The sequence below is a fragment of the Crocodylus porosus genome, unplaced genomic scaffold (assembly GCF_001723895.1).
Source record: "Crocodylus porosus isolate Cpor-Errol unplaced genomic scaffold, CroPor_comp1, whole genome shotgun sequence".
NCBI classification, from domain to species: Eukaryota; Metazoa; Chordata; order Crocodylia; family Crocodylidae; genus Crocodylus; species Crocodylus porosus.
The window spans coordinates 127,434,803-127,459,480 of record NW_017728906.1 but is presented as its reverse complement, the minus strand read 5'-3'; the positions used below and the strand labels follow the sequence as shown (position 1 = coordinate 127,459,480).

At 37.9% G+C, this 24,678-nt stretch overlaps 1 protein-coding gene across 8 annotated transcripts in view; it reads left to right on the top strand.

Annotated features, from left to right (window-relative positions):
- Positions 1–24,678, top strand: part of LMO7 (LIM domain 7) — a 124,054-nt gene that overhangs the window by 77,772 nt on the left and 21,604 nt on the right. For 6 of the 8 annotated variants that reach the window (XM_019529784.1, XM_019529783.1, XM_019529782.1 and 3 more), the window contains 11 exons: positions 523–640; positions 3,322–3,464; positions 4,914–5,367; positions 6,121–6,450; positions 10,285–10,399; positions 15,615–15,776; positions 17,798–17,985; positions 19,424–19,484; positions 21,686–21,742; positions 23,610–23,635; positions 24,292–24,396. In XM_019529784.1, the coding sequence (XP_019385329.1) occupies positions 523–640; positions 3,322–3,464; positions 4,914–5,367; positions 6,121–6,450; positions 10,285–10,399; positions 15,615–15,776; positions 17,798–17,985; positions 19,424–19,484; positions 21,686–21,742; positions 23,610–23,635; positions 24,292–24,396 (1,759 nt within the window). The remainder of the gene's footprint in view (positions 1–522; positions 641–3,321; positions 3,465–4,913; positions 5,368–6,120; positions 6,451–10,284; positions 10,400–15,614; positions 15,777–17,797; positions 17,986–19,423; positions 19,485–21,685; positions 21,743–23,609; positions 23,636–24,291; positions 24,397–24,678) is intronic. The other 2 variants (XM_019529787.1, XM_019529785.1) reach the window with 1 other exon arrangement.

Here is a 24,678-nt window from a genome sequence, read left to right as displayed (position 1 = left end):
GCCTCACCAAGGCCGAGTACAAGGGGAGAATGACGTCCCGGGATTTGCTCGAGAAGCATCTATGGATGCACGCCAGCAATTAAACATGGTTCCAAGATTGTGGGCCTGAGGAATAGGTAAAAATGACAGAACTGTCATGGAGGGAGAAAATGGGATTTGGGGGGGTAGAAGAGAATTTGAGTGGAAAGAAGCAGCGGAGATCTGTGAGGAGCAGGCAAATGTGAAGAATCAATTTGAATGATTAATACAAAGCTGCAACAAAACCACAGGAGCTGCTGCTTACTTTTTCTAGTCTTATTAGAACAAAGATACTGTTTATTGACATGACACTGGCATTGTTACACATCCCAGCCTGCATATTTAGCTACTTGTCAAGGCTTTGTATGTTTTTACTATTTCGTGCTCCATTTAAAACTGCCCTCCAAGAGCTTCATCATATTAACATAAATCCCTTCCTTTCAAAAGTTCCACTTGAGTAAATATTGGCACAAATAAATCTAAGCATAACAATCCTTTTCCTAGGAGTAAGTCTTTGACTGATATCAGCGCAGATGAACTGCAGTCAATGCGCAAGATTCGTTTTGAAGAGCTACAGAAAATAAAAGTCCAGCTACAAGAACAAGACCAAAGGTGGCAAGATGTAAGTGTTCCCTGCCCCCAACCTCTGTGCGCATATACCTCTAACGTCACGCAGTTTCTATCCTGCATTACCTGAGAGGTGCTGAGTACATTCAGCTTCACTTAGGCTGTTGCGTGCACTCTGTATTTCACACAACTGAGTCCAAAAAGACCCAGTCCAAACAATTGCCCTAGCCTAGATTATCAGAAGAAAGGATGAAATCTGATGCCTTAATTCTTCTACTGCATCTTATTGAACTCTGCCAGGTAAACCTTTTTCTATTGTAGCCTTTGAGGACTAAACAGTAAATACCAGCCTGAAGGCTGCTTTCTGTGTATGACAATAAGGCTAAGTACAGAATTTGCACATAAACCAGTATAAGTGATTGGAAACCAGTCTAAACCTGCAACAGAACAGAAGTTCAGCATATATAGACCAGTTTCAAAATAGTGGGACTTGGGCTGAGAGAGATCTGGATGGATGCAGTACTAGACTTAATCAGTTTAGGTCAGAGCAGTATATTGAAATTCTGTACCATATCCCATAGCAAATCACCTTTCTTCACTGTCCTCTGGCATCACAGGTACCCCTTGCAGGGCAGTGTGCTAGCCTTGGCTGGTGCTTATCTGCAAAGGGTGAGCACCGGGCCAGCCTTGCTCCTGAGCTGGCACAGATAGAGCCTCTGTCTCCTGTCTGAGCAGCTGAGTGGGGGAAGGACAGAATGATAACAGAGCCATCCTGCATATGGCCCTGGCCCCGAGCTGGCATAGCAGCTGGGGTGGGGAAAGCTCTTCCTTCCGCTCGTCACTCCCACCCAACCCACTTGACAGCTGTAGCCAGGAGCCATCTTAGAGCCAGACTGTCCGCCATGCCGGGAATTAGGAGCAGAGAGGTGGGAAGCAGAGACCCCTGCTGCATGCAGAGACCCCCCCTGACTTTGTTGACTTGTGTGTGTTTGGCTCTACTTCCCCCTTCCTACTCGCAGTTCCCAGCTTGGTGGATAGCTGCAGCCAGGAGCAGCTGCTCAGAGCCTCTGTCTCTTGCCTGCGTGGCTGGGCAGGGGGGAAGAGGGGTAAGGGGTGGGAGAAGGGAGCTGAACCTCAGAGATGTGCAGGTCTCCACTGTGCCAGGAACCTGGGGCAGAAGGAGAGTGGAGCCCCTTGTTGTGCAAATCCAGTCTGCCCTGGCACCCTCCAAACCCAAGCCAGCAAGTTTTACTGGGGTTTACTCCCCAGCCCTGGTTCCTGGAATGGCAGAGAAATATGCAGCTCTGAGCCATGGCTTTATACCCCCACCTTGTCTGGTCACAGGCAGGAGACGGAGACTTCAAGCAGCAACTCCTGGCTGCAGGTGTCCACCAGGCTGAGAACTGAGAGCAGGCATGTGGGAGAAATGCCCACCCTGCCATGTGGGCACCCTATTCCCACCATGTTGGTTTGGGGCTGGGCCTGGGCAGCTGGGGGCTCCTTTTCCCCCAGCCACTGCTGACAGCTGGCAGGGGGCAAAGCTGGGGAGAGATGCTGCACTGGCCAATCAGGGGTGGCCAGCTGCTTGGCTTGCAATTCCCCAACAGCCTCCTGGGAGGCATGTGAGTACCCCTAGCTGCTGGCCACTTCTGTGCCTCTTCCCCCAAGTGTGAACTGGAGTTCTGTTCACTCCCAGACTAATGTAGGGTGCTTTAAAAAAAAAAGCTGTGAAAGTTACTGTAAATCCCCCTCAGGCTTTTTGAACCTCTGTACCTAGCCTAAAAGATAAGATGCCATATTTAGTGATAGTGTCATTCTACTAGATAGTTTCTTCTCTGGGAATAGAGTATCGTTTGGTCTGCATATTTGTAAATGTAATATAGGCGTAATATAAAAACAGCTATATTATAGTATCATATCATATAATATTGTATAGTATGGCTTAATACAATGATCTGCAAGAAAGATTGCAAATCGCATTTGGGGGAAGCTAAACAGGGCATGCTTGTGCTTAGAGGAATACATCTTAGTGTTACTGTGCAATCTAATAATAGTTAGAATACCACATTAAATTGTTCAGTGATAGAAAGCATTACACATGTAATGAAAGTTAGTGAAGGGCTGATGGTTGAGTATATTTGAGTATTCGGCCATTTAGGGGGAAAAAAATTTCTTCCTTGTAAATTGCATTAATATATATTTTTTTACCTTGCTAATTCTTTAAAAAAATTCCCCAAAAATATTCTGCTTTCAATTCATCTTCAATACTGACATTAGCTTATTAAAACTAATGCATCAGTCAGTTGTTATATTGCTTCGCTTTACTTAAAAAACAACCAAATAAACAGTTGCATTTAAATAAAACAGTTTTCTGTTTTTCTAGAATAAATAAGAATATTATAGAATATTTAAGAATAAATATTGAAGAAGTAACTGGAAAAAACTGAAAAAGAAAAGTTAATTTTCCTTTTAAATTTCAGACAGGAAGATCAACAGGCATGTCACCTTATCTGAAAAAAAATACAAACACTGTGTTTCAGAAACATTTAGGTCAGACTTTGCAAGAAGACACATGAGATTCTAGCCTTAGCACAGAAAAACTGTCTGTCTACAGAGGAAAATTAGGACACTTGCATCTAGTTAGAAGGACTGAGTAATGCAGTAGGATAGACTATGAAGTGGTTACAGGTCTCCGGAAAATTAGATATCCCAAAACTCACGTGACTTCCATTTTAGGATCTTGCAAAATGGAAGAGTCGCCGAAAAAGTTTCACTTCAGATTTGCAAAAGAAAAAGGAAGAAAGAGAAGAAATTGAAAGGAAAACCTCTGAGGTTTCTGTAAGAAATACCAAATCATTGAAAGAAATGCAGCGAGACAGGTAATGTGTCCAACTGGGGTTTCGTGTGTATTATTTAAGTGTGGGCTTTTTTGTTTCCTACTATAAAGTAGTTTTAATTAGCATTAAAATTATGCTGGCATATGAAGTGGAATTAATTTAGTACATTTGGCGGGGAGTTTGGGGGGTGTTGTTTGATTAAATGTTTCCTTTGCTCAGTTGTGACTTATTTGTCTAGATTTTTGCATTACATAAATAACTGAATGGCAGGTGTGACTTAGTTGTGGGCAACTTATAGAGGATATTAAATCTGGCTAGTGATGTACCATGCAATTTAGAAAGTGAAACTAGGTATTAATAAGTTTATCTGTTTTTATCAAATTTGCATTTATATTAACAGTATTTGGTTTAAAATTAGCCTAGCCAGGCTAGAATGAATAAGTTGGTCAGTCATGCTGTTTTAGTACCTGGACTAGTTTAATAGGATTGGGTATTTTTCTTTACTTTAATACTGTAGTTGTAATTTTCTACTAGTTGTAGACATGTATTTACATGATGAGTAAATATATGCCAGGTACTTGTTATATCACAAAATAGCAGAACTATGGGTTCTCCAACTTTCTCAGTGCAATTGCTATGTGAATCCATTTGCTATTTATAGAATGGGTGAAATGCAAATAGTTTTAACTCACTCTTCAGAGGGAAAGAAAGTAAATACAGTTAGTGCAACACTATTTGCCCTATAGGTGATGGTAGTTTTATAAATACATTCTCTCATCTATTTTAAATGAATGGCTGTGTATAGCTGCTGCATACATCTAGACAGCAAATGAAAAGGACCCTTATTGAACACATTCTGAGTTTCAGTGCTTTTTTTTTTTTTTCTCCCAAGATAAAAAAATATATTTTATTCAGTATCAGCATAGATGTTAATTGTACTTGATGGCCAATATCTCCACAATTTTAAAAATGGTTTTCTAAAGCACTATTGTTGTGCTAGTGAGCTTTTTACACCACATGGAAACATTTAATTATAAAACAAACAAAAAACAAAACCACTGAAGTTCAGCTTCAGGATTGACAAACACCATGTTCACTATAAATTAGTTAAGCATTTTGGTACAGTATTTAATAAGACAATAGTCTTCAGGTGGCAGTCTTCCACCCTTCCAAACTAAGTACATTTCCCTGTCTTAACTTCCTTTGAAGAAACGTAGTTATTACAGTTTTCCAAAAATTTTAACTGGATTGCTTGGAGAGAGACCAGTTTTGGCAGCAGAGCCAGCTGATAACATTAGAATTTGTAGGATTATTGGCCATTTTAATATGTGAAAAATTTTATTTAACTTTGGAGAGAGAGCAGGATTCATTTTAATTTACCTACTGCTTTTTTTTTCTTGCCTCAAGCATTTAGTAGCTGAAAGACTTCTTTAAAACCCACCTGTTCACCAGGTCACTCTTTTGGTATTTTAATGAGCCCTGTCTCCTCAGGGAGAAGAGAGATCACGAAACCTACGGTGACAACCAGCCAACAACTGAACGCAAGTGGATTTATTCATCATATGATGATGTGTTTAGCGAAGAAAAACCATCTTCCAGACCCTCAGTAGCAAAAGATTACTTAGTTGAAAAAGATACCACTGATGGCTTTAAGAACAATGAAAAACCTTTAGCTGTACCATCTAGCACAGAGAATTTGCAGAAGTGGGAGAGCTATGCAACAGGTGAAACGCAAATTCCATCTAAAAGCCTGTCCGAAAAACAGAGCTCAGCTCCTTTGTCTACTCTCCATTCAGTGAATGCACAAACTGGGTCAGCTCGGGTTTCAGCTTCTCTACCCAGAAGTTACCAGAAAACTGATACCTCTAGGTTAACATCTGTGGTTACACCAAGACCTTTCGGCATCCACACACGAGGAATCTCATCACTTCCTAGATCATTTACGGTAAAAATATCCTTTTTCTTAATATATATGAATGTTATAATCTTAAGTCACCAAACAGTACTTTTAACATCATAATTTATTACCTTCCAAATTACCTGTGATTGCATTACACAGGGTATATTAATAATGGAGCAGATAATTTTGTTGCAATGCTCAAACATTTACTGATGCATATTTTAAATGATCACTTGTTGACTGTACTGGTACTTTGATCAGACTGTGTGAATAGTAATATCTTTTTGTAAAGTTTCCTGCCAGAAAATTTTTGTAAAATATGTTACAGTTTTCTGGAGCTTTTTCTTTGCATCAGATAATTGCTAATAAATCAGGACAGCATCTTATGTGGTGTAAATGCAACTTGATAGAACAGTGAGATTTTTTTCCTTTGTATTAAAACACAACATGGAAAATCAGAATTTGCATAGATTTTTCATAGCTTTTTCAAAAGCCCTTAATTTCTCCAATTTTGCATCTGGTAAATAGGTAAGCTTTTGAAAGCATATGGTTTGTTTGTGTCACTCTTGAATTCAAACCTGGATTATTTAGTTTCCTGTAGGCCTCTTGCTTTCTGTTAAGGCAAGGATTAAGTGGTATTGAATGGAATGACTAAAAAGGTAAATGAAGAAAGGAAGAAAGGTCAAAGTGCTTTTTTTTTTTTTTTTTTTGGTTAAACTTTTTGGATTATTGAAATACTCAGTTTGTGGCTTGTGGATTTTTAAGAATTGCTTTTCTATAATAACATTTTAATTCTAGATGGACGATGCCCAGAAGTATAATGGAGAGGTAGATAGAGCCAAGACAGCTCCAGCTTTGTTCACCAGCAATTCATTTTCACAACCAGAAACAAGACAACCTCTTTCTACCACTGCATGGAAAAGTGGTGTTGAAGATGCAGAGGAAGAGGAGGAGGAAGGTATTAAAAGAACACATGTGCCTATTTCAGTAGCCTCTGCTGCATCCCAGGACCAGGATGCTGGAAGCCATGGTCTTAAATCACAGTATTATACTTCTCCTGACTCTCTTACAGTTGCACCCTCTGCAGAAAGAAGAAGCCTGCCAGAGCCTGAGGTTTCAAGGTCACAGGTGAGTTTGAAAAGTATATAATTACTTGCAGTAATCTAGTAGACCTAGGGCAGTGTGAACAAAGATTATTATTAAAACCTTAGGCCAATATTCTCCAGTAATAAGAGCTGCTCAGAGAAACAACTTAGCCCATTTCATCTAGCCTCTTTTTTCAGATAGTACAGGGAAAAATAGTATTTGCTCTTTTGGTGACTACAACACTTAAAACTCTCTGCTCTGAGTGTCACTGCATTTCTAATCAAGTACAAAGTGAATCTGATGTTCAGTTCAACATTTCCCAGGTTTCAGTTTTTGTGCCCATCATTTGCAGCAGCAAATTATCTTATCTCTTGAGTACAGTCACGTGAGTGACCCAAATTGCACTAGCCTTTATTTGTGCCCTCAAACTGCAGGAGGCAAAATAATACAGGCGTTAAAAAATCTGCCCCTTTTTAATGTACCCAGCATCACAGTTGCATCTCTGCTCCCCATTCCCACTCTCCCCAAATTGGCCTGAATCAGTGCTTTTTAAAACTAGTTCTCCAACTAGGTTTTAGTTTAACAACTGTTTTCACTAATTACTCTTAAACTAAATCACATCCTCACTAATTGTCTGATGCAAAATTTTCCAACTTTTGTTCAGAAATTGGATCTAGTGCTCTTTATAGAGCTTTGAGGACTATAAGGTACTACTGTATTCATGAAGCTGTTGACTGTTGCTGTCTCCTGTCAGTTTCAGGTTTCAAATGTAAATTGAATACTAATAGCTTCAGCTGTCAGTAGCATCCTGCAGTTGATGTCGCTAAACCTCAAAGATCATGCTGCAAGTTGCATTCTCCAAATTTTTTACATTTCTCTAAATGCTAATTATGTCTACTGCTGAAGCAAAAAAACCTGAATGCTGATCATGAAGTCACTCCATATTCTTCTTCTTCTTGTTTTAATATTGTTTTGTAAGTGTCAGCCTGTTTGGACAGTAGCTTGTTTTTCTTTAATCAAATTTTTCTTGAGAGAGCAGGATTTTGGGGTGTTTTTTTCAGTTTACAGATTTTTACTACTGCTTTTGGCCTGGCAGCTCTAAACTGCCTGCCTGCTCATCATAATCAATTTATTTAATTGTTGTTTCCAAAGACTTGGTTGTTACAAATAGGAGGAGATTATGATAATTTAAATAATAATAATACAAGGGTAAGTAGAGCTGTTGCTGTTAAATTTGGTAGGATATGTATTAAATTAGATATATAGGGACTTCATGTGCCCATTTTTGCTTTAGAAGCAAAAATTTTAGATTCAGGTTTCATTTCTGTTCACTGCAGTGATAAAAAGACTAAGCCTAGCTACTGTTTGGTTATCAGGCACACGGCTGTTTTATACAGCATGCATCAAACAAGATGTAGCTGAGGTAGAAAATCCTTTTCTACTTAATCTGCTGGTAAATCATTTCATGGCCAGGTGAGAAACTGATAGTCAAGTAAACGCTAAAGCGGTAATGTTGAGTTTGTAGACCAATATAATCTTTGGAGAGAACCTGTCAAAGCAGCAAGGTGAAATTCAGTGAATGGAATTGGACTCTCCTGTCAGGTGGAGTGAGAGTAAAGGTCCATTCGTAGTTGGGGAAGGTAAAAAGATCTCATTTATTTTCTTTTAAGGAACAGCTTAATGGCCTAAATCTTACTTCAGACATTATTCTTTGCTGAACTTTAAGTATAGTAGTAAAATTTCAATATATGGTAATACCATATTTTCTCACTTACTACCCACACCTTTTTCCTACCCTCCTCTCCCTACAAATGGGTGTGTATTTTAAGCAAAGAAGCTGATCTTCTGACCAAGATAGAAAAGTCTTGCTTTGATTTCTACTCCACAGTGCAGCAACTCATGCATTACTGGTCAGGCAGCTGATGGCCTCAGTAGACTTAATAGCTTATTGCTCCTCACCCCAGAAGAGTTAACAATCATCTCTCCTTTTTAATGATCTTGATATTCCACTAATCAAATTAAACTTTTTAGGGTGATTTTGCTGTTTGCCAGCTTCTTCTGTTCTCTCCCTTTCTATTTTACAACCTCAGAGATTCTTTAGCTTTTTCAGAATCATAGATCCCACCTATGGAGACCAGTCTTCAGCAGTAGCTAATTTTTCAGCGTTAGTTGAGCAGGAAAGCGAGGGTGAGTTAGCTGCTGACTAGGCTCTATCTCTACTCTGCGTCTATAACTCGGGGGTAAAAAAAATCTTTCTCCTCCCCACCCTTTCATTCTGTCTTTCATAAAAAAGGAACACGTTATTTTCTGGGGCTTGTATGTGAAAAAATATGGAATTTTGACTTAATACAGTCAGTTATAACTAAGGAAAAGTAAGAACCTATTTATGGGCCAATGGCTGTAATAGCTAAGTAAATTGCACACTGGTTCAATAAACTGTAAACGTCTGAGTTTTGCCAAAAATGTTTCTTTCTTAACAGAGAGATGCAGTTTTTTCATCTGTGTCCTCTAGTCTGGCTATTATAACATCCTCTCTTCTGATTGGTAATTGTCTTCAGACTCGTGATCCAAAGAGTTGACTTAAGTTTTTTGAATGCTTCCACATATTGCCATTGGAGCTGGTGTCTGTGCCTATTTCCTGCTTCTCTTTGCTTGTTAAACTCTAGGACATTCCCCTTTACTAACTTAGAGTACCTTTGCTTACTTAATTTGGTTTGATATTACAATTAGATGTTGAAGTGTTAGGTAAATGAAAGGGGAGAATAAGAAACAAGGGTAACCATATTTGTAACCATATGAATAGAAATTTATTCCAATAATTATGCAGATAGTGGTAATCTATTAAGCTAAAAATGGCCCACACTGCCACAACATGTGGTTTAGTAACAGAATATTGTTTTGGGGAAATGTATCCATTGGGACAATTTCCAACAGAAAAAAGCTAAATGAATCATTTCAATTTTTCCCATTATGACAAAAACATTAGTGTTTTTATTTGGATCAGGGAAAAACTATTAATTAGGCTTTTCATTATGTTAAACTAAATCTCATATCATTGAATACTTGAGACTGTTCTGATAACAAACTAAATAGTCTTACCTTATCAAAACAGAAGGCTTAGGTAAGTTCAAATTGAATTTTTTCAATATTTTTGTTTTGCAGGGAACTTTAGCTTTTTGTTCTGACTTGTAACAATTTTTGAAGTATCAGTTCCCCATGGAATGGACTGTCTGGCTTCCAGCCAGGTCTAGGAATTGCTTTATAATCTAAAACCACCATGTCTAAGAACAGCCCATTGACTTTGTGGAACTCTGTGTGGAGACACTGGTCCAAGTTTAATGCATCCAATTTCATAACAGTGCACTCATAAATATAGATTAAATGAGTTACAATTATCCAGCTTTTTCAAATTCCCACTATACAGTCTCATGAGGCAGTGAGCACCCCAAGTAAACTAGAATATGTGTAAGGACTTACTAGGGTTTTTTCCTCTTCAGATGTTACAATTTGTGCTCCTTGGGGGGATGAAGTTTATAAAAACAACTGCCCATTTTTTTAAATTGAGACCATAATGTCTTTCCAATTCCTATAGAATCTTACCAGAGAATTTTGCCCTGAGGAACCTGCTATGATGAATGTAATAATAAACAAACTATACACGACTGCAGGAAACAATATACATTTTAAATTACTCGCCTAAATAACAAACAAGCAAACAAACTAGCTAGCATGATCTACAAGGAAAACCATTTTAAAGTCAATTAATAGATAATTAAAGTATACATTGTGAGTAGCCTCACTTATTTAGTGGATAAACTTTCCCTCATGTTAATGCCTGTGACACCAGATACTGCAGTGTCATGTTTTATTTTTCAGGACCAGTACAGTGAAATGAGAATCAGTATAAACCAGAGACCTGGTAAGAGCCACAACTTTGGGTTTACAACAAATTGGAATAATTCTGGGGTCTTTGTGCAATCAGTTGAAAAAGGTAAATTCATATTTAATCCTCTTAGAGACTTTGTTCCTATTGTTAATGCACTGAGGCTTTTAAATAAAGGCATTTTACTTGTAAGAATTGATGGAAATATTCCTAAGAATTCAGAAGGGGGTGGAAAAGAAAACGGGGAACACTTATTTGATTGTTAAAGGCTAAATATTGTACAGTTCTTTTGTATAAGTATCACTTAACTTATTTAATATTAAGTGTGTTCTGAAACAATTGTATATCCATAGCATAAGGTTTTGTGATGCCTGATGCAGTTTCATGTTCTGGAAGATAAAGACATATTGTTCTTTTCTCCTATATTTTTAAAGGTGTTAGTTCCTACTGTGTATAAACCCAGGTGCACAGGAAAGATTATTGTTACCAGGCATATATTTTGTTTCAGGTTTGCCTGCCTCCACTGTATTGAACATTGGAAACTATTACTTTTGAAAAGTAACTGCAACCTCTAAATTCTTCGACTGAAATTTTAATTTTTTTCAGAACAGAGGTAGTAAAAATCAAGTGGAGGTTGCATTCAGAATCAGAATAAACAGTAGACAGTAACTAAAGCTCCGTTTCCTTTAGATATGTATTACTGGCAAAGATTAAGATTCTTATATCTCCTGTTGGGGATGACATTTCCTTTTTATATTTCTGAGTTTTTAGTGTAGTTTGTTTTAAAGAGCAAACTATATTTTAATGAATTGTTAATTAAAAAGAATAATTGTTCAGAAAATATCTTTTATATAGTATATGTTGTTTTTTCAGTAAAATTCACTCCAAGTTTTGCTATGTTCATTTTTACACCTGATGGTTTAGTGCACAATTAAAAAAAAACCCGAGGAAAGGAGAAACTGTTGCAATATAGCTTTCATTAAACTCTTTTTTCACAGCAAGAAAAATGATTAATTGCCAACTTATGTATTGACTTTAAAGTGAAAACCAGGACTGTGTTTACATCGGCTGGGCCCTTCTAGATAAACAGAATCAAACAATGAATAACCCCTTTATCCAAGAGTAATTTAAAATTGTTCTCATTGTCACTAGGCCTCTCTTATTTTGATTTACAATAGGCAGCACGGAGAAAGATCTTTGCCCAGAGTAACTGGCATAAAAAGAGTAACATTACAGTAATGCTGGTTAATGTTTATAGGATTGTAGTGCGCAAAGGTCCCTGTCAACCCTGATTTTGGGCTCTGCCGTGCAGGGAAGGGTGACTGTTTGGTCGTGGCTATCTCAGTTTATACTTTGTCCTCACCATGAATAACATGTCAAAGTACAAAGGAAATGATAGTAACTTTTTTTTTTTTTTAACTGAACTGTGCCTAATACTCTCACATACATGGTGTGCTTAATGCTGCCTTTAAAGCTAACCAGTGTTCCATCACTGTGAGGTAGCTACATAAATAGTTCAAAAATAAGGGCAGCACTTGAAATGCCAGAGCGTGCTTTCACTTTTTTTCTGCTCATTTCTTAGCGCTTGCTTCATATTTAAAAGAACGTTGACATTTTAGCAAACCATCTTAACTATGTTGTTTTCCTTAAAATATTTTCAGTGCCTTTCATTCTTGGTTTTTACAGTGATTTATATGCTTCATGTATCTTTTTATTTTAAATGCTCTGATGACAAAAAAACATTGTGCCAAAGCAGCATGCCCCTGATATTTGTTCCCTTCAAAAGATTTTTAAAAGTTGAAGTGCATATTTGACCAGAGTCCGGTTAACACCCATAAAATAAACCAGGGTTGCAGTGGGATTTTTTGTAACAATTTCTACACCTTCTACTAAATAAACAAAGAAAAAGCCTGAGAAAATATTAAGTGACCTAGCCAGTTTCCCCACTGCCCTGTAATTCTCCACACCATGTCCCTCTTCTCCCTTGCCCATTTACAACCAGTATTTGAGATGACATGAGTGACCTAAGGGTACACGTGACTGAAATATACCAGGTGTAGCCATATAGGGCTGTCGTCTTTGCAAACCAAATTTGACCCACTTTCTTTGCACTTTTTTTCTGATGTGAAGCTAACCAAGCACTGCAATTTGTTCTATTGCAATAATATCCAAATGGGCTAAAGAAACACTTCTGTGGAAGATAGGAATAGAAAAAGTAAAGATTTACATTTTTAGCAGAAAAATGTTTTTTGCTTCTAGTGGAAATTTTGAAAAATACCATAACTCACTTGCTTTAATTATGATCTAAAATTAAATCCGATGCAGTAGCAGGAAAAAATTCAGTTAATTCAAGTGCTTATTTAGTTGTATGTGTATAGATATAATCTAGAGACTCTAGCAGTTGCCATTCATTCATTCGTATAGTGATTTTTGTATGTTTTGTTCCTTGTAGTTTATGCTTTCTTAGTCTTACTTGATAATTTGAACTTCTTCTCTCATAGTCAATTGTTGAGTTTCAACTTGTTATAAAGTAGTTGAGTTTCAGTATGCCTCTCGCTTTGAACATTAGCTTTGACTTAGTTTAGTCAGCTTTCTGAGCTTATGGGGGAAGAATCTTCTAAAGTGACATTTCAGTGCATGACCAAAATTATTTGTTAAGGAGTATTAGAAATATGGAAATATAAGTATTTACACCTTCAGCTGAGTCTGAGATCTTTCCAGTTACACACATTATGTTTAAAAATGTATTACACATGGCATTATTTCAGTTGTGAAAAAAATAAAATACAGCATGCTTCCTGGATAGCACAACATTTTATTGGACATGATACTGCACAGTTATTTTACAACCCAAAGACACTGGATTTTGAAAGTAATTTTAATTAATCTTGTATTGCATGAACAGTAGCTAGAAAGACATGGATTCATCTATATTTTTTCATTCCTATACCTTCTTCTGCCTAGTCTTTATTCCATTATGTTGTACATATAACATGCAGCAAAAGCTTGGATTTACAGTGGTGATGTGTTTTGGTTTTGATTGTTTTGGTGAGGATCTACCAAAGGCCCTTTGAGTCCTCAAATTTTAAAGAATAGTCGAATGAATGGAATATTAAATTTCTTAACCAGCATTTAATTCAGGAAGAAAAGAGAAAATGTTCCATTTTATTCATTCCTGTACCCCAGCATTTTAAGATGCTGGGAAATTTCTGTTCTTTTAATCATTCTGCTGCTCACTCTGTCACCCCTTGGAAGTTAGTGCCCAGGGCTGGTGCTCCACTTCCTTAGGTTTTGTGTCTGCTATGTAGTGTGATCTCTACTCCCAGGTAGTCTGGCTTTTGATCATGTCCTGTCTACCTCCTCTCCTTGTTCTGCATCAAAGGGAGATGCATGAAGGGGGAAGCTGCTTTTGAGGTACTCTTCACCATTAACCCTCCTGCTCCTCCTTCCCTCCCCCACCGACACTAAGTACAGGTGGTCAAAAAACCTGAGGCTGAATTGATTCATCTTCATAGTCTAAGCTGCAGAGATTGAACTGATAAGCAAGTGATCAGACATTTACTTTTGATTCCAGAAATACAGACACATGCCTACAGTGGTGCAGGCCAGAAGCTGGGGGGTGTTAAAGCATGCCTCCCTGCTCAGCTGAAGCAGACAGCTTTGGCCAAGGCTAGCCTACCCACCCTGCAATGGGTGGTTTGTGTGGGAGGTGCAAAGCACCCTGAGATGCTGAGGGACTGTGAATGAACTTGAATGTGGAGGGGATCTGGGACAGAAGTTCAATAAAGTAACTTAACCTAAATCAGTTAAGCCTGATGATACATCCATCCAGGTTTATCTTAAACTGGTTGAAATCTGCCAGTTTGAAAACAGCTTATGTGCACTATACTTCTGTTGTGTTTCAGATTTTAACAGGTTTCCAATCACTTATGCTGGTTTACATGTAATTTCTGTCCTTAGCCCATGTAAGTCTTGAATCTTCTGTCTCTGACAGCCACAGTGTCTTCACTACTGTATTTCTGGGTTTGGTGTATGTGAACAGGGGTGGGTAGTATGTTGTGCTTGAGAGCAGCCCTCTCCAGGAGTCCTGCAACATAGGACTCATAATGTACCCATAATTCCTTGATTTCCAGTGGTGTCACATTTTAAATGCCATCTAAACTGTTATTTGGAGGCCCTGGCTCTTATTTGTAAAATCTTTGTAGGGATATCATAAAGAGTGGAGATGAGTACTACATGAACAAAGTCATCTACTCTTGCCTGTACAGGACTTTCTTACAGTATTTTCTAATGTTGCATACAGTCTGTTTCTAAAAGTCCTGAGTACTGCTTGTACCACTTCCTTTCAGAGACTCTTTTATAATCCAACAGAACTCCTACTTAATTTTTTTCCTTATCTACAGCTTGTACTTTCCTTTCTTTAACTTCATCTCACTGCCTTTTAAGTTTCATGCCTCTGATCTGTCAGGTTTCCCTCCAGTAGTATCCACTCTCTTCAGGTATAATCCATGGAATCCTTCTGCAAGGAAAATAACTTTTTAGCATCTCTTCCCCCACCACTGAATTGAAAGGAATTCAACTTAAGTCCATATCCTGCTTGCCCCTTAATCTGGTGCTTTAGAGCGTCTCATAAATTCAACTCCTTTCTGGTGGTTTCTAAAATTATAAATACTGTATACCAGGTTGGTAGAATTCAAGTTCAACCTAGACTAAAAGTAGAGCTTGGTTGAGCTATTGAACTTGCCAGTAATTTAAAGAACCCAGAAAAATTTAACTTGGAATACAGCCCAGCAGTATCTTAACTAAGCTCAGCCCTGGTTAATTCTGAAATAACACAAATTGCATTTCAGTAAGGCAGTAGGCAAAATGACATTCACTTCAGGTGCACCCAGAAATCCAGAATGCTAGCAAGGTACAAACTACAAACAAACACAACATAAATGCATTTTTAGCAGATAGCAGGGTGCTTGCATTGCCTTGCCTTCAAGATCAGACTTGTCAAGCAAGAGGCCACAAAAATCTCAAAATAAACAAGTAAGTCACGGGTATGAATATGTAAATCTGAAAGGCTCAGGCTTCCTCTGTGATTCCTGCAGATGTTTTAATAGAAAAGAAGACATTATTCCAACATTAACCAAGATACCCAGCACTAAATGGACCAGAAAGTCCAGTGCACGGTAGTAATTCTTCCAAGCTTACTTAACTCTCCAGCTATAGTGAATATTGATTTCAGGAAACAAAATGATTGACTATTTTTTCATTTGTGACAGTGACAAAAATGATCTGAGTGGGTTTTTTTCCTCCCCAACTTCTGGTATGTTAGGTAGCCCTGCAGATCTTTGCCAACTGCATGTAGATGATGAAATCATTGCTGTCAACGGCACAAAGGTTTCACACATGGACCCTTCTGAGGGGGAAGAAGCCATTGCTAATGCGCTAGAAACTGGAAACCTGGTCATGGATGTTAGACGATATGGAAAGAATGGTGAGTTGTTTCACAGGGCAACTACAGTATGCTTAGTAAGGTGAAGATGCTTTGTCTTTGAGCTCAGTGCATGTGTTGCAGAGTCCCATAATCCTTGCTTTAAGTGTTTTGTTAGCGTGGCTGCTTCATAATAACACAGCTTGGTATCCTTCTTTTTTGGTTTACTTTTTAACCATTTATACTGCAGCAGTTTTCACTGGTAAGTCTTCTGATCTTAATTTAGTGACGATACACAATTAGGCACTGGCGTAATTTTTGATGGAATGCAAAGCTACAGGTGTGTCCTAGGATTGTTTCTTAGGTGTGTAAGGAGACTATATAAAGGGATAGAAAATGTCCTTTCTTGCCACCTTAGTTGCCAGCATGTGTGAAGGCAGTTGTTTGTTCAGATTGGATAAACCACCCCTATCTTTCCTGACAGGTTTTGGAGACAGCAGCTTTGCCCCCATCTTTCCCTTTCGGTATAACACTCCACCTACATTCCCCTCTGAACAGTGGGGAAAGGAGCAGGAAATGTATATGATGTACAGTGGAGCAGAACCTAGTATGTTACTTCTGAGATGTGATTTGTCTCGTTCAAAGGAGGACTGTGGGAGTTAGCCTTTCAGGCCAGGTGTAGGCATTACACTTTTACTTGTCTAAGTGATTGGAAGCTGGTTTATACCTGTAACAGAACAGAAGTTCGGCACGCAAAACCAGTCTATACCCATAACAAGACAGAAGTCTGGCAAACATAGACTGATTTAAAAATGGCAGAACCCAGTCTAATATTTGCCCCCATCCTTTCCAAGGGTGAATATGTGTTCTGTTTGGTACTTACCTGAACTATGCCGCCTACAGAAAACTGTGCAGCTTTGATCAATTCCACCTTGAAATTTTTCAGTATCTGTACTTAGTTTTAGGGTTAAAAATTCCTTCCTGGCTACGGTACCATCATTCTGGCTCTGCATGAAGCACTAATCCATGCATCCTTCCTGGTTTGAAGGAGATCTGGCAAAGCCTCGAAGTTTCCTGTTGGCTTGGCCCTAACACATTTTGAGAGTCAGACAAGGAATTTCCAGTGACCATATATGTCTCATATCAGTGATCTTTTTACTTGCGCTACTACAGCTTGAGTGTCATTTGGTGGGGCAGGAAAATATAGAATAGGATATTAAAACAAAAAAAACCCCAACCAAAATGCTTGGTAAAACTTGTCCAGAACCTTTGGTAGATAATGCGTGACAGGCCCCAAGAAAAATCAAAAGCAGCGGACCCTGGAAGCTTCTGGTATTGAACTTGATTTGGTTCTGGATTGAAGGGTGGCTGCAACTCTTGTATGAGATTAATGTTAAGGTAAGGTTAGCTTTCCCTTCAATCATGTTTCATTTGGCTTGTATAATCCTTTCTTGAATCAATAATAACTTCCTAGTTTATTGGAACAGGGACTAGTATTTGCCTTTCCTACTTGTATACAGTTAAATTTGTGACCTATCATTGGAAACCCAGTCCCTGGGCCTTATTAGCTGCATAATATAGTCAAATTCAATGTGGATTATAGCAAATAATCAATGGGGACAAATTTGATTTATCATGCCCCTGGAAAAATATGACGATTAGTGTCCCTGGAGCTCTGTATGTATTTAGAACCCTGCTTTCTGTCCAGGTTGGCTTGATAATAGTCAAGATGAGTTAGATTTAGCAATGAAGTTTTTTGTGGAAAAATTGCTTTTAATGAACAATAATAAATATATATCTTGATTTATGTAATATATCTAAGTAAACTTGCTAATATCTTTTGAGCCCTGCTTTTGACTAACTGGCTTATTGGGGAAGGCGGTCTGCTTATAAAAAGTCTAAGCTTTTCCTGTCTTTTACAAAGTCTACCTAATTCAGCTTTCTTCTTTTCCTCCTCTCTTTCTCCATTGTGTATGTGTATGTTTCCTTGTTATTGTCTGATTTGAATGTGTTTTCACTAACTCTTGTTCTTTACTTTGGCATCTCTGTCCACATTCATTTCTTGATCTCCACATGCCAATCAGATTGGGGAAAAGACCAGCCTTCCCTGCCAAATGTAAGGCATAAAATCCTCAATCTCACCAGTCTGGCTGCCAACATTGTAGGTACATCTGAAAATAAATGGATTGATGCAACTTCTGGAGATCATTTTCCCACAACCTCTTCAGATATATCAACAAAAACAGACTTCAACAGCAGTCTTCAAAATTCTGTAAGTTGCTTGTAGTTTTGTTTCGTTGTGTATCTTTTGCAGAATTGTGGAATGTTGGGAGAAGAAATTGACGGACAAGTTTTAAGATCTTAAGGAGAAAAACAGTAAATCTAGCAATGAACAAGATTTTTCAATTGGCTTTTTAATTAGTCTCTGTTTTAATGCATCATTTCCTGTGTAAATGTCTAACTTTTATTTAATGTACAAAGCTGGTATAACTGTTTACACAGAGTTTTAGAATGACAAGGCAGCAGCATCTTTCTGGTAGTAATTTAGTAAGCAGTTGGCTTCCATATGAATATGCAAAGAACTCCTACTACATTAAAATGACATTAGCCTGGATGTAATTGAAGAATCTCCAGAATAAGCAGCACAAAGAAACCTCATTTTGGCCACTTTGTGGAAGGGAACGCTCTTTACTGATGCACTGAAAGCTCTTGAGCTAGATGACACTTTCCACTTGGGATAAGAGTGGGTTGATGGCATGATGGAGTGTTGGTCCACTCCTTCTCTCCTCCATTAACATAATTTAGAGCTTCTACTATCTGGCCAGGTTAGTAAAGGAACAGGAATCTAGTTTGACTCCACTTTGTCCAAAAGGACTACAAGTAGAGGGACCCCACCTCCATAGTATTTAGATTACATTTTCTTTTCTAAATGACACTGCTTCTTTTCGCCTGAGCCTGGAGCTTTTTAAGTAGGTGTGCGTGGTGGAGAGAACTTAGGTTTTGTTATCTTGTTTCTGGGAGTCTAGCTTAGAAAAAAGCAGTACTCATCTTTAAAAACAAAAAACAAAAAAACTTTTTGCCGTTTTTATCTTAAGTTGCTACGGTATGCATAATATTCTCTTTCAGCTTCACTGTCAAAAGGATAGGGAAGCAAAGAAACTATGAATACTGTGATGATGTTTCTTAATAAATTAAGAGAAAAAATATTTTTAAGAGTGACTGCTGTATTTCCATGAATAGGGAATCAATAAATGTTAAAATGTATACAGGCTTTGACAAGGACATTTGTTCTGAATATAAGCCTTAGAACATTACTTCTTTAAAAACGGCTACTGCAGGTATTTAATAGTAATGCATGTGATACTCTTCCAAGAAATGTAAAGTTTATGCTTTTAATTTACTTAAACTCTCCCCTTTACCCCTACCTCATGGATTCAAATAGTTACCATTTTGGCTTATAACTTTTTTCTAAACTAAATTTAACTGTTTCTTTCAGGCCATCGGCTAATGATGGGCATTAATTCTAGCAAATGCCTGTAGTCTATATCCAAAATATATTAGAGAAAATTTGTTACAAGTTACTCATAAGTTATAGGAACTGTCTGGCATACTTAACTTTGTGCAATCCCTGTGAGAAAAAATGGTGATTGTGACTGATAAATTAAAATGAAACCATGGAATTGTATTTAAATCATTTTTTCTTTTTGTAGGATACTGGAGCCAAAGTGATAAATGGGATGCAAGCAGACTTGTGTTCTAATGAGCAAAAAGGTAAACTACTGTTTTTTGTCAGCTAAATTTGTAAGTTAATTGTAAAGGCGAGAAGAGAGAATACAGCTATTGTGCCTATACATGTTAGTGGAATACTGGAGGCTGCAAGTCTAGCACGCGAGTCTGATTGCACTCAAAATAGGCAGGGTTGCGCTACAGCAGAGGTTCACAAACTTTTTCTTTATTACATACCTCCTTCAGATGTATCAGCTGCATGCATATACCTACCAGCATACCTTTTATATTTTAACCCATTAAATGCCAATTATTATAATAAAAAATTAAATCTGCAGTTACACAATTTTTCCTGTGTTCCTAGTGATGTCTTGCATACCACAGTTTGGGAACCTCTGTATTACAGGGAATGCTTGGTAGTTGAACAAGAGTGGCTGTAGCTTCACTGGTTTTGGCTTCGCTTCACATTCCAGGAAAGAACCCCCCCCACCCTGGTTACTACTCGCTTTAGGACAGGGTTTTCACCTTCCTCAAACACTGGGCACTAGCTACAGCCAAGGCTGGGGATTTTGACTGGGATGTACCAGTGCTCACGCTGACATTTAAACTTTGAGATTCCTAGCTAGAAAGCTTGCCCTTCTGCTGAGAGGCAGACCTAGTGCCATATTTGAAGTCAGGAAGGAACTGTACCCCATTGTCAGGTTGGTACAGACTGTAGCGGTTTTTGCCTTCTTGATGGGAGGGGCCCTCTTTGGATCTATTGATCATATTTTAACAATCCTTGCAGTAGCAGAATATTAGCCACTATTGGCCCCTTGCCTTGCCTGTGACAGCTTAGGGTGTTATGCCATGTGATTTGTGTCAGGGTTGGCTGTCATTTTACTAATAGCTTAGATAATTAATTCGTATAGGATGGCTTGGATAGATATGATCCTGCCTCTAGTGGAGGGGTTGAACTAGATGACCTCTGAATGTCTCTATGATTCTTTGATTTTAAACAAAGCCCTAACAAGAACCTGGCTGGTTATAGACTTCCTGTGCTGTTGGTATTAAAGAAGGGAAACAAAGCAGAGACAGAAAATAACTCCACATAGTGCAGATTAAAGCAGTTTTGTATCAGTCCTTCCATGGATTTTGAGTGTCAGTGCTTTCTCTGCCCTTCAGGCACTAGAGGGATAAGAAGAAGGGAATCTAGCTCTATGGGTGACTCCCCACATGCAGGAGTATATGTCTATAGACACAAATAGCAGAGGCACAGATTTGTGCTGCTGCTTTGTGCCCCATTGCACACCCCTGCAGTATTACCTGGTGTCCCGGTACAGCAGGGGTGCAGATCTGGCAGCATGGAGCCTGGCTGGCAGCCAGAGCATTGCTCTGGATGGCTAGTCCTCCACTTGTTCCAGACCATGCTACTGACACATGCTCTGTGCTGGTTTTTTCCCTGGAGATTTTGTTTTTTGTTTTGTTTTGGGGGTTTTTGCTACTGGATTTGTGGCACCACAAACCTCACACCCTTGAATGTGGGGACTCGCCTTATGTGTTCAGGGTTTTTTTCTCCCATTATAACTCAAGTATGATGACTTTTGTAATACCTCAGCTGCATAGTGTGGGCTTCATGTAACAAGTCCTAATGAAGTTATTAATAAAGGTACTCTTTGGGGGTAGAGTAAGGGAAAACAACCACTTAGGTCTCCTAATGAATATCTAATTCTCTAATGGAAACTGCTTACTTAACTATATCTTATAATAGCTTGCCTGATGATTTATATATGAGCCCTGAAGTGAAAGCACTTGTGAATGGGAAAGTATATGCACTGGCTAAAGCCATCCCATTGTATTATGACTAAGGGTCATAGAGGAGGAGGAGAAGAGAAGTCAAAATTCGAATTTTAGAGCGATTGTAATCCTAAACATGGGCTGTAAAAGAGTACCAAACCTGGGATTTCAGATAAAGCAAACCATATTGCCAGTTCTCCAGTTCTCCCACACAAAGTGGGTCATCTGTGCTGTTATGTAGATGGATTCTGCTTATACTAAGTACTAATCTCTATGTGGTATAACCTACTAAAAAATGTACATTAGTTATTACAAAAGATTAGCATTTTTTTCCATCTTTTTTTCTAAGTGATATTTTTACAGATTGAAAAAGTCTGCTGTCATTTGTTATCCAGTGGTGATAGTCAGTTTAAAAAAAAAAAAAAAAGTAAGCACCATATTGACTTGTGTTCTTTGTATTTTTCAAATAGAATCTGAATCTATTTCTTTGAAAAACTTAAAAAGACGATCACAATTTTTTGAACAAGGTAAAACAAAAAGCTAACGTTTCATGTACTTTCATGAAATTGTTCCCACTGTACATTCTTTCTAACAAGTCTCTGGTGCTGGGTACTATGTCTTTTCAGCATTGTTTGTTGCTACCATGACAAAGGAACATAATTCATTTCCATTCTTTCTCTAGGGTCGTCAGGTTATTCTTACAATTCATGGGTCTACCTTTGTGGTAATGGGTCTTTGTGTGTTTTGTATATCTAAACCTTTTTAAAACCTCTGATGCAAAGTTCAAACCACTTTTTTTTCTTCCACTGGGTAACAGAAGGGGTCATGTTCTTTGTTTAGGTTTGCAACTACCTACAAAACAGGATAATAAACATTCCAGCACATATTTCATGAAATGTTCAGAGCTATTGATAACATTGCTCATTTCAACCTAAATTGCAGTTTGTTCAGAGTCCCTGCTTTCTACAACCAGATTGATATAATGTACCATTCTACTGCCATTCTACAGTAGATAACAGTACTAAATCCAAAGTAAACCTAGCATAAATTCTGAAATGAATTTAATGGTGTTTTGTTTTTGCCTTTTACAGGCAAAATATATGGCTCTTGTTTATAGTTTTGTAGGGTTGCTTTTTTGTGTGCTCTGCATGTCACATCTCATATCTTCACTAATACTCTAACATTCTGTCTTTTTAAGACTTTTTTGAATGTCAGTATTTTGCTGCAGCCTATGTGGGTGAAATTCTAGGCCTGTGGAGGAATTCTGTCATTGATACTAGTGGAGCCAGGATTTCATCCTGAATGTGTGGAGTTTTTTAAAGTGACTTTTTTGAAGTGGCACAACGCATTTCTTGTTATGTTGGTAGTCATTTCTAAATGTCTGCTCTACATATTTTTAGTGTAATGAAGATGTTGAAATATTTTTATATATGTTCCTTAATGAAAATATTTTAAGACCCGGTCTTAATCTTGTTTTTGTATAATGAATTCTATGGTAGTATGTTAACTGCCTTTTTTTCTCCTTGTTCAAAAAAAGCCTTTCTGTATGGTAAGGCATGCATTTTAGTATTTAGCTATATAGCAATAATTTATATTTTTATTAATTTCACTTATGATGCTTTATTATTCTCACCAATACATTTCCATTGTTAAAAGTTTTGTAACTAAAAATAATGCACATAAATAAATTTGACATAGGCCTCTGAGCAATTACAACAATTTGATGTGCTTTGCTCTACCATGTTTTGTTGCATGGCAGGGAAATAGGTTCCAACATTTTTGCCTTTCTGTTACATAACTGTTTTTAATGAAATGTGGCATGTAACTAACATGGTCTAAACTGTTGGCTGTTTTGGCATTCATTTTGTTCTTCCAGAAATATTCTAAGAAAAACTCACTCCTAAGAGTTTGTTTCCCACAATTTTTTTCTCTTAGTTTTTAGTATATCCTCATGGTGTGTGTACTTTTGTCACACAAGCACAAGCTAAGCTGAGATCTGGAACGAACACTAACAAGCACTCTATGGGGGGAGTATTTATACTGATATTTCAAATATTTTATTTTTTACTGCAAGTAAACTTCATGTCACTACAGCTGGGATTATACTGCTAATTCAATACTAAGTAATTACTGGCAATGTCTGGAAGAATGTATTGCTGTTACAGGGTTATTCTCTTCAGCAGTTGCTCAGATAGGTATTAACTGTAGATGCCTAATGATTCACTGATCTAAATAAAGATAATGGGTCAAATACAAGCATAGTTTACAGTGTAACTAAATAGTATCGTAGAATTTCCACAAGCAAACTTTCCACATTTAAATAGGTCTTATAGCTGCATGCAATTATAATATGTTTTTTTTGTCTGTTTCTCCTCCTATCTGTGAATCATACAGGAGGCTCAGAATCTGCAATATCTGATGTGAGTACTTGTTTACACACTGTTTATGAAATGAACTTAATGGTGATCTTGTGGCTGCCCATAAATTCATCAAGGGAGGGCAGCAGGGAATAAGAGATGCTCTATTTACTAGGGCACTCCCTGGAGTAACTTGAAATAGTGGCCACAAATTGACAGAGAGCAGATTTAGGTTGGACACTAGAAAGAACTTCTTCACTGTAAAGGTTGCCAGATCTGGAATGGGCTTGCAAGGGAGGTAGTGCTCTCCCTTACCTTGGGGGTCTTTAAAAGGAGACTGGACAAGCACTTAACTGGAGTTGTCTGATCCCAGCACTCTTTCTTGCCCAGGGCAGGCGTTTGGACTTGATAACTTACTGAGGTCCCTTCTGACACTATCATCTATGAATTTTTGTTTGGGGAAGCCTGCTATTAAGTATTTTACTGGTTTTTATTCTACTTAGGTGTCTCACAAAATTAACCAGATCACTGATTAAACCTTTCTTAAAGCTTGAATGAAGTGTTACAGTTTAACTGCACCAAGTGGTGTAGTACTGTAGGTTATTGTTGCTTTCAAATTGTAGCTATTGTTTTTGGACCTAGTATTTAAAAATATATTTTTAAAAATAGTGAATAGATATCCTCTTCATATGCATCTAATTGTTCTCTTTCTGTTGTAGCTTCCAGTCCCATCCATTAGTGTTCCTAGATGCCGGGTTTGGGATCAAGAGGATGAGAGAAAACGACAAGAAAAATGGCAAAAAGAACAGGAGCGTTTACTGCAGGTATTGTTCAACTTTCCTGTTGCAGATGGGAGTTCCACTGTATATGGATAATGCATAGGATGGTCATTCAGGAAACTCTAGGACCTTGTACAAGCTCTGCCATCTTGCCTAATTTTGGATAAAGAATTTCATTTCTCTATACCTTATGCCCTACTTCTTAAAACAATTCTACCTCTATCGTGTTGCAAAGTGCTTTGGAAACTGTGAAGAGACGTGACAGTAATGTAAGGAATTGGGATAAGCTGCTTTTCATTATGTTTAAGTTTGGCTAATGCCTCATAC